Source organism: Mesoplodon mirus, assembly GCF_964341445.2.
Source record: "Mesoplodon mirus genome assembly, chromosome: 7".
Lineage (NCBI taxonomy): Eukaryota > Metazoa > Chordata > Mammalia > Artiodactyla > Ziphiidae > Mesoplodon > Mesoplodon mirus.
This window is the reverse complement of record NC_138983.1, coordinates 6,816,864-6,827,153: the sequence shown is the minus strand read 5'-3', so window position 1 is coordinate 6,827,153 and position 10,290 is coordinate 6,816,864. Positions and strand designations below refer to the sequence as shown.

The 10,290-nt window shown below is 57.6% G+C and overlaps 1 protein-coding gene across 1 annotated transcript; it reads right to left on the bottom strand.

The window, feature by feature from the left end:
* Positions 1-213: 213 nt before the first annotated feature.
* GAL3ST3 (galactose-3-O-sulfotransferase 3) lies at positions 214-3,790 on the bottom strand (the record flags this gene model as incomplete). The annotated part of the gene is made up of 2 exons (XM_082628183.1): positions 214-1,375; positions 3,669-3,790. The coding sequence occupies 2 exons, from the start codon at positions 3,788-3,790 to the stop codon at positions 214-216; spliced, it is 1,284 nt and encodes a 427-aa protein (XP_082484309.1).
* Positions 3,791-10,290: the final 6,500 nt, after the last annotated feature.

Below are 10,290 nucleotides of genomic sequence, written 5' to 3'. Positions count from 1 at the left end.
AGAGGGTGGCCCGGGGCTCGTTCGGGCCTATCAGCACCCTCCTCGAAGGCGGGGTTCAGCTCCCCCTCAGGAGGTGGGCTCAGACGGGGAGATGCGCCCTCAAGTACTGCTGCAGCCCCTCTCGGGAGAAAGGGGCCCGATGGGGTGGGACCTGGAGGCAGCCCTAGGCAAGATCCTGGTGGGCAGGGCAGGGTCCAGACTCCCATCCAGAGCTCAGTGGCCCCGGGGCAGCGCCCGGATGGGCCGAGGAGGGGGATTGTCCAGGACCGGTTCGGGCCGGGGGCGCACGCCACCTCGGCGCTTCTGCTTGCGCAGCAGGTAGCTCGAGTACTGCACCTCGGGCATGGCCAGCTTGAGGCAGGCCTCGGTGGCCGGGCCGGCGCGGCCGCTGGGCAGGTCGTAGCCCATGATGTCCACCTTGCGGCTGGGCTGCCAGGGCTGCAGCTGCTTGGTGCGGATCTGCGCCGCAGGCCGCAGCACAGGTTCGTCACCAAAGCAGCGCCGCAGCAGGCGCTCTCGGGCCTCGCGCAGCTCGCGCGCCTCGCGCTCCACGCAGGCGCGGCCGGCGAGCGCCACGCGGCGCCAGAAGGTGGCGTTGAAGTGGTCGTAGAGGCCGGCGTCGAGCGCGTTCCAGGCGCGCGCGGCCCTCGCGAGAGCCGCGGGGATGGCGGCGAGGCGCGAGCTGGCGGCGCGCGCGTTGAGCCTGGCGTAGAGCACGTCGTCCAGGTCCCAAGCCAGCAGGCGCCGCAGCAGCACGAGCGACTCGTCGAAGTACTCGGCGATCATGACAAGCGAGAAGACCTCCTCCACCTGGCGGATGAGGTCGGCCAGGTAGGCGGCGTCGTCGCGCGGGCTGCGCTCGTTGTCACCGCCCAGGTCGTAGGCCAGCGTGTTGTGCGCGAACATGGCGAAGTGCTCGCCTGCGCGGTAGTAGGCCTCGGGCGCGCTCAGGAAGGCCTCGAGCGACGCGTTGGGCACGCGCCGGAAGGCGGGGCAGTACTGGTTGTAGTAGCTGAAGAGCGACTCGAACATGGCGGCCGGCTCGCGCAGGATGGTGACGTAGACGGTGCCCGGGGGCATGAGGCGCTGCAGCTCCGCGCGGTCGAAGCGCAGGTGGCTGGCCAGCATGTGCGGCGGCCGCGTGGCCGGGTGCACGAAGTGCGCCGAGAAGTTGCGCGGGTAGCAGAACTGGTGCTCGCAGCTCGGGTGCGGCAGGGCCACGGTCAGGTTGTGGCGCTCGGCGAAGCGGAACAGGATGTTCTGCACTGTAGTGCCCGCAGTCTTGTGCGTCTTCAGAAAGGCTACGGTCATGTGCTTGGGGCGCGGCGGAGAGTCCTGCAGAGGCGGGCAGCTCTGAGGGAACAGCTTGGGGTACCTGCAGGGTTCAGGGGGTGTGCAGGGAGGAGGGCGTCAGAAGGGTGCGGCTTGACCCTGTCTCTCCCCAAGGATAGTGGGGATGGGCCAGGGCCCATCCTGGGCTTTACCCACAGAACAGTAGAGGCGTATGGTAGGCAGCCTCTGAGATGACCCCCAGTGATCCCTGCTGATCTCCTGGCATTCACGCTCTTGTGTGTTTCCCTTCTCTTGAATATGAGTGGGACTTATTGATGCCTCTTAGGGAGTAGAACAGGGCAGAAATAGTGGGATGTCACTTGTGAGATTACATTATAAAAAGATAATGTTTTCTGACTTGGTATCTTTCACTCTCTCTAGGGCAGCTCATGCAGGGGACGAGGAGGTACCAGGTGGGAACAGTCTCCAGGGAACCAGGCCCTCAGCCCAGCAGCCTGCTTGAAGAGCTGAAGGCTCCCGCACCAACCACTTGAATGGGCTTATAAGTGGAGCCCTTCCAATCAAGGCTTCAGATGAGACTGCATCCCCAGCAGCCAACTTGATTGCAACTCCGTGAAAGACCTTGAGCCAGAGGTATGCAGCTAGGGCACACCTGGGTTCCTGACCCACAGGAGTGAGATAATAAATGTTTAATGTTTTTAGCTGCTAAGTTTTGAGGTAACTTCGTTACACATAAAAGATAACACAAGGACAAAGGCCCTTGGAGATCCTTGAGGAATTCCACTTCACAGATGTACAAACTGAGGAACAGAAGGAGAAAAATCATTTCTATAAGTCTGGCAACTCAGATTAAGTCACCAAATCCTCTTGCTCTCTGTCTTCTTTCCACTGGCTCCTCACATTGTAGGTGAGTGGCATGGGCTTTGAAGCAACCTGTTGTTATGTGATTCTATTAAGTCCTCTGGAACCTCATTCATTTATTCAAGTAGTAGTTTTTTAAGCATCTTCTATGTGCCAGGCACCGTTCTAGGCTCAAGAAATATGATAGTATAAAAAACATAATAATCCTAGCCTTCATGAAGCTTTAATTTCTGTTTCCTCATTCCTGAAACAAGGGCCTTCGGGATTACAGGTGACCTGTGAGTTCCCTTCAGACTTTGAGTCGATCTTCTCTTTCTTTTCTGCCATCCTAAGCGTCATGTAACAAGGACAACTCTAAGCAGCTTTGAGAACACCATTGAGACTTCCTATCAGTGGCTGGTTTGGGTTCAGGATAACGTCTACACGGATGCTCCTGAAGACCAGCAAATCATCTGGCAAGAGGGACGGGGCCCATTCACACTGTTCTCATGGGCAGACCATGTAGCAAATGGCGAAATTGAGGCCCTAAGGGGGTGCAAGGATTCACTGGGTCAGGGTTGCTACTAGTCATCACATGGTATCCTGTATCAGGGTGACTGGCTGGGTCACACATACATCATTCCCATTTTATAGATGAGCAAATGGGCTCAGAGAAGTGAGGAGGCTTGGCCAGCACAACAGTAGTGAGAAGTTGTTTGCAGTCCTCTGGGAGTGTGTGGCTGAAGCACATTGTCTCCATCTTGTCAGCTCCATCGTAGGGCCACAGTCCTACCCCCTCCCCTTTCTGCGAAACTGAGCTTTAGCCTACGCACAGGGGGTGCGTCCAAGCCTGATAAGTTCCCTGCCAACCTTTACACTTGCCTTCATCCCATGTGAAAGCTGCAAGAGTGCCTTTTGCTGATGCAGATGGTTAATGGCCATGAGACCCACCCCCCCGGGGGCGGGGAGGAACCCCGTCCTTCCCATCCACGCGGATGTGCTTCTCCTTAATAGTCAGATTCTGTTTTTAGCTCTGGCCCCTTTAAATCCCCCTGTACCCCTTTCGGTGCCGCGGCGAATGCCTCTGGATCGACCGTCCAATCGTTCCTTCCTGCCTGTATGTAAGTTACCCACAATAAACTTCATAGTTGCAGTTTATGGAGTCGCCCACTTCATTTTTTGGTCTTAAAGTTCCTTCTCACTTTGGAGAATATTATTCACCATCTCTGCCTTCCGACAGGGAGGCACTCAGAAGGAGATGCCGAGGGAAGACTCGAGCTGGAACAGAATCCCAGATTACTCACTCAGCCCTTTCAGTGAAGTCCCTACCTAGGGAGGTGGTGTGAATCTAAAGAGAATGTACGGAAAGCACTTTCAGAACAGAGGGAAGGAGCAAAGCCCATCAGAAGACGGACTCTTCTGGCAGCTTTAAGAACGAAGGAGAGCTCCCGTCAGCTAAGGCTAACCAGGCAGCTGACTTCTAGAGGAACCCAACTCCAGGGCCCCGCCCCCTCGCCGAGGCCCCGCCCCCTTACCAGCTGAGCTGCGCCCCCTGGTGGATGAGGAGGCTTAAGGTGCTGCATCCTAGAACCAGCAGCAGAATTTTCCTGCGGCTCATCTTGGTGGCCTGCTGCAGGCGCTGGAGGATGGGTGGCATGATGGGGTATCCACCCCTGGACCAGCCAGGGCCTCACTATCCAGGACTCCCTTCGCCGGCACTCATGGGGGCTCTTGGGGCTCTGGTAGCAGGGCCAGTGTTCCTGTGAGGCCTGGCAGGAGAAGGAGGCAAACAGGTTTGTAGCAGGCAGAGGAGATGGGCTCCGAGCCCCACCAGGACTGCTGCAAAGGAGAGCTGCAAAGGGTGGGGTGAGCAGAGAGGCCAGGGAAGATCAGATTCCTACCTCCTGTTACCGTGACCCTATCTCCACACTGCTCCAGATAACTTAGTCTTGGGTGGAATTACACGCTCTGGGGTCCGGCCAGCCCTTCAGGCTGTAGCCACTCCCTTCCTTGAGCCCTGTCTCTGCTTTTCTGCCTGCCCTTAACTGTCTTTGTCTCATGGCCATTTGTGTCTGTCTCCCCAGTAGATGTGCCTTAGCACCAGCACTTGGCTCGGGGCACAGAAGTCTCAGTTCGGGGTTTCCTCTCCTCTAGGACTCCTTGCCTCATTGCTTCAGCCAGCGGTTGGTCTTGACTCCCCAGACACTGAGCTCCTCAGAAACACTGACCAGGTCTTCACCTTCTTGAGTCTCTTGACATGAGGAAGAGGCTTTCTCTACATATTATACTACCACACACTTAATCCCATTTAATCCTCACTGCAAGCCTAACATAGGTATTATTCCCATTTCACAGACAAGGAAACTGAGGCTGTAAGAGATGATGTCACTCGTCCGTGGTCATGCAGCTGGTATTAGCAGAATCTGGATTCAGATCTGTTCCTTCTGGCTCCAAAGTCCATGCCCTCAGACAGTATGTGTGCTGCTTCTACAGAGAACTGATTTCCCCATCCCTGCCCTGGACTCTGGCAATTTTGCATGCTTCTGAGCCCCGAGGGCCCAAGACCAATAAATCCACGAGGGAAAGAAAGGAGGACTTGAAATCCTGGAACCCTATCTGGATTCCATCCCCAGACACCTGAAACCCTGGCCACCTCATCAGACGATTGCAGTGAGAGGTGCCTGGCCAAGGGAGGGGGGAGGGGAATACAGAGCTTGCCCTGCTGAGACTCTTCAGGAGAGGTGGGCCTCTATCCCAGCTGAGTGGCAGCAGTGAGAGGCAGGAGAAGGGCCTGGTTTCTGGCCAGTCACCCGTCCCCACATGAATGTCTTGGCTCAAGGGCAGCTCCAGGGGAAAGTCAACTTCAGTAGCAATGCCTGCCCCCCAGTTAGGGTGGGCTCTCTGTCTTAGCAGCCTCAGTCTCCAGGTCCAGGTTTGGCTTCATCCTCGCACACACCCCTCTCCAAAGGGGAGGGGGAGCCTGGAACCTTATGGGCACGTGCATGTGTGTGGAACTAGGACACCTCAGTCCCAGGAGGGTTGAGGTAATGTTAAAACTCTTTTGACCATGACCTTCCCCTAGGCCCCTGCACTTGGCTTCCAATCCTTCTCCTTTAGCCCCCCCTTCCCCCAATTAATCCTGGATTACATTTAAACCTGTTTGGGTGGAAAGGCGTACTGGTTACGCCTTTCCCTTCTCTCCAGTTCCCATCACCTGGTTTCCTCCACCCCTGCAGATAGCCTTAATCCTCCTCGAGCCAAGGGGTATGAAAGGTCCAGCCACAGAGGACAACCAAGCTAAGGTCCCTCTGTCTTCAAGGATGGCTAGGGCAGAGGAGGGCTGGCGCTGCCTAAGTGAGGCTGCCGGCAGGAGGGAGTCAGAGCCAAGGCCCTCTCAGGATGCACACCTTCTTTGCCTGTCACTTATCTTGCCTAGAGGACTTGGTGACCAGGCAGGAGTTTCCCAAGGAGGCCAAGTGGAGGGCCAGCCTATTCCCATCTTTGCTCAAGTCACTGAAACCACCCTATTTTTCAGTGGACTCTGGGTCAGCCAAGGAGAGCTCAAGCCTGGAGAGAGCTGCAGTGGGACTTTCCCTGGGAGACGCTTCAACCAGGCCATATAGAGAAGGGTGATGGGGTGCTTGGTAGCCCCCTCCATCCCACTCCCCTCCATGGCTTAGCCCTGGGCAGCCAGCCAGACCCCAGTCTGAGGCCCACTGGGTACAGGGTATCATCACCACAAGAATTCCCTGGACACCAGCCTTCCAAGGTGGGCACCAGCTTCTGCGCGTTCCCGGTCAATGACTGGATGCTCACCGCCTTCAGATACAGCCTGGTCCGTTTCTGAGCAGCCTTGGCTGTTCAGAAGTTCTTTCTGGGACAGCTGGGATCAGCCTGCCACTGGTGGCACCCTCCTCTCCTTGTCCGCTTCCACCTTCCACTCTCATGGTTGCTAGTGCTGCCCTGCTACACCACACGAACCGTTTTTTCTCCATGACAGATCTTCAGGTATTTCAAAGCAGTAACCCTGTCTCCTCTGGGTGGGCACTCGGCCAGGCTAAACATTCCAGGTCCCGAGAGAGGGTGCTGCTCGGACACTGGAGGAGGCCTCCCTTCCCTTGGCAAGTTCACTCCGCGATGCCTATTCTGGAGATGGAGTCAGGTCACTGGCACCCAGGAAGGGGGCCACCTGGGGCTGGGTTTCTCTTTGTAACCTCCGGGGCGGTGTGGGGTGGGCGGCAGTCTGCTGGGGCCAGAATTTAGAGCAACAGCCCTGGCTCCTGCCCCTCACGTGTTTCAGACTACTCCCTGGCGTCCCCTGTGCCTTCTCTGTGGAGACAGAGTTTCCCTCAGTCGTCCGAGACAAGTCAGGGTGCCCAGCCTCATCAGAAAATCAGTGCTAATTTTAGTCAGAACAATCAACCTCAGGCTGCTGCCTGGTTTTGCAAATTGCTTTCCTTTCTCCAGGGAACCAAAGAAGAAGTGGTTTAGCTAGCCAAAGCTTTGAAAACCGGCCTGGATGCCCACCCACTCCCACATAAGCCCTTTGCTCTCTCCCTGTAAGCTCTAGGGCTGATATTAGTGCCTTTGGAGGAGGGGGGGCACCCTGGCCTGGACCACCCGCATCTGACCGTCGGATGACCTGGAGACTCTATCCTTACCTGAGGATGGCACAGCCCACTGTATAGGGCAACTGCCCAGTGCACTAAAGAGGAAAGGGCCAAGGGCTGAGTGGGCTGCAAATTAGTGGCCCAGGAGATCAAATATTTTTCAACCTTCCACTTTTCCTTCCTTTCTTCCCCCCCACCCCCCGGCCTGCGCCAGGTCAGCCCCCCCTCCAGTCCCGTCTCCCTGTCATCCACCCCCACGTCATCCCTGCCTCTGAATTCCCTTCATCCTCCTCTCTCCATTATTACTGCCCACCCCCCCCAGCCCCCATTCCCTCAATTGCATCTCAGCCTCCCCCAGGGATCGGTCACTGGGATCTGGTCCCCATAAGGGATAGGCCAGATTCGCTCTCTCACCCGCGTCCTCTCCTGCTCTGCAGGGGGCCAAGAGCCCGCCTCCTCATGCTCTTCGGGGACTGGCCCCCACGGCACCCTCCCGCCCAGCCGGCATCCCCCATCCTAGCCCGGTCCACCCCCGCGCCTCCAGCCCCAGGCCGTCCCGCTGCAGTACTCACGCTGAGCGAGCTCTGCTTTGACCCGGGTTGAGGGTGGTCGCCGCTACCTCCCAACCTTGGCCGCGAAATCCGCTGAGGGTCCGAGGGCGCTGGGGGCCCTGCGAGCAGAGTGCTGGTCGCTCGCCTCTCCGCGCCTGGATGGGATCAGGTGGCAGCGTCGGCTCAGCTCCGCCGCTCTTGGCTCTGCCCGCCGCCCGCCCCCCATCGCACACCGGAGGCGGAGGCGGGGCGGGGGCGGGGGGGCCGGCGAGCAGGGGAGGGGGAGGGGAAGAGGAGTGGGAAGGGGAGGGGGCAGCCCTGACTCGCAGGCTCCCCGAGAACACTTTCCGAGTGGCGTCTTCGCATGCGGGCATCTTCCCTGGGCAGCCTTGCAGAGTCTGGACACCAAGGTGGCCAGCTGCTTGCCCTCACTCTACAGAAGGGGAAACTGAGGCCTGGACGGTATCTGGATAACTCCGGCTTTGCTGAGCATTTCTGGGCCCCACTGGTCACCCTTGGGCGGGGTAGGCCCTGGGAGAGTTAGAGACACAGGTACATGTACAAGTACCTACATGGTTTCCCCCCACCCCCTTCTCCTCTTTCCACCTCCAGCAGAGAAATACCCTCCAGCCGGGGGTCTGGTCCCATCTGTCCTCACACCCCTAGGGACCCTTTCCTTTCCAGCTCCTGCTGCTGACCCGGGAGTCCAGATCCGCTCACTCTTGGCCAGAACTGTAGTGGGCCTGGGACCCCTGCCTAGGCAACTGTGTGCTGGGAATCAGAGAACCCAAGTTCAACTCGGGTTGAACTTAAGTTCCAGAGTCAAGAGGCAACTTCCTGGGCCTGGATGCTTCCAGCTCTACAGTAGGGAGCTGTTCTTGGAGCTGTTCTCAGGCTGCAGAGATGATACACGTGAAGGCTCTGTGTGAACTCTGTGTGAGGATCCTGAATTTTCTACTGCCTTCTTTGTCCTTAGCTCCAGCCACCTGGGAGCCGAGCAGCAGCAGCTCCCAAAGTCGTACCAGACACCAAGAGCCCCAGCCCCACATTTAGTTATGTGGTTCTCATGAACCCCTGCTTTCTCCTGCCTTCTTGGCCTGGTATGGCAAGGATCCTGGAGCTGGGGTAGCCACCCAAAGCTGGGACCTTGCCTGGTATGGGCAGGAAGGGACTGGATTCCATTCTAGACCCACACAGATAGGTATCGTGTGAGGGTCCTTGTTAAGGAGAAGGGAATGGGGACTCTCAGAGTCAAGAGAACTGCTCGTGGTCCCAGTTTGGCCCCTTGGGGACATCAGTGTCTCTCTGCCCCTCAGTCTTCCCTTCCGCACAACTGGAGGAGGGTCATATCCTGCCTGGGTCCCAGGGCTGTTGGGAGAAAATGAGGCCCCATTTGGCCTGTCCTTTTCTGGCCCTGGCTACATTGCACCCTCACCCATCGGCCCTTAGTTTATCCTGCCTCAGAGACCCCCAACCTCTTCCCCAGCACATACACAAGCTTTGGGGCCTTTGGCCTCAGATGACCTGCAGTGGCTCTCCAGTTACAGGGAGCAGAAAGACACTTCCTTTGGGTCAGGAATGGTGCTGTCTGAGTGGGCCGACAAGCTGGAGGGGAGGGCACTGCTGTTCTTTCTTCTGTCCCTTCTGGGTTTGGCTTCTCCTCTGGGAGTGTCAGGAGACTGGGATGGTGGTAGTGATGAAAAGGGGAAGGGTCCAGGTTTGGTTGGGAGCAAAGAGAATTTCCTAGCCTGGGTTAGGATGTGAGCAACCTTCCTGGTCCAGTCCTTTTCTTTGTCTCTCCTAAATCTCACCTTCCCTGGACCTGACATCCCATTCTTTTTTCCCTGCTCCCAGCTACTCCTCTGTTGGGGGTGGTTGGTGAAATAGAGCATGCTAGAGAGAAGATCTCAAAGATGTGGGTGTCAGGGGGAAGGGAGACCATTCTGAGGTTCCCAGCTCTCTCACCCAACACACACACACTCACACAGGACGGGAGCCTGGCTGTCAGAGAGCAGAGCTAGAATGGGAGAGGGACCTCACAGCTAGTGGCAGAGGGGGGAAGGTTAACTGAATTGACTGGTCAGGACAGGGAGAAGTAGAAGGTGGGCAAGCAGGGGGCACCCGCCCATCCCTCCCTCAGGGGCACAGGCCGCTGGTGGGGTAGGGGAGCAGCAGACAGGGTCAGCTGCAATGGTAGGCTGGTGGGGATGAGGGAAGAAAAGGTCCTGAGTTTATTTTCTTTATTTATTTATTTTTGGCTGCGCGTGAGGCCTGTGGGGTCGGTGTTAGTTCCCTGACCAGGGATGGAACCCCGGCCCCGCAGTGAAAGCACTGAGTCCTAGTCACTGGACAGCCAGGGAATCCCCTGAGTTATTTTCAAGACTGAAAAAGACCCAAATCCTGTAGCCAGAAAGACTGTTACATTTGCTTTTTTCTTTTTTTCCCAGTAATAATTTATTGAACGCCTCCTTAACGCCAGGTACTGCGAGCCAGTAAAAACTCCTGTCTTGGGGTTGGAAGTGCGGGGAAAGGGCAAGAAAGAATTCAGAACAAATGGTGGAGGTTTCGACGTGTTATGGGCACTCCAGGGCAGGAAAGGCGGGAGACAGCTTAGAGGAGATGACATTTGAGCCGGCCAGGAAGGTGGAAAAAGGGGCTTTAGTGTGGCCCTTCCCCCAGGTCGGCAGCTGGAGCTCAGCCGGGAGGGCCCACTTCGCTCCCGGCCCCGATCCCCTTTCAGCCCATTCATCCATGCCTGGGCCGGGGGTGGGCGGGCAGACAATCAGACACTGTTTTATCACAGGCATCGGCTGCAACCTCCCGCTTGGCGCCCACAGCGCGCGGCCGCCGGGGGAACGAGTCCCCCCGGAACGTAAGCGTCCGGGCCTCTCACGCCCGACCAGGGAGTCGGGCCGCAAGGCGGGAGGTCAGTGCTGCGGCCGGTGAGACGCTGAAAGCACGCTCTCCAGGCAGGTCCATCTTTCCCCGCAGCCCCG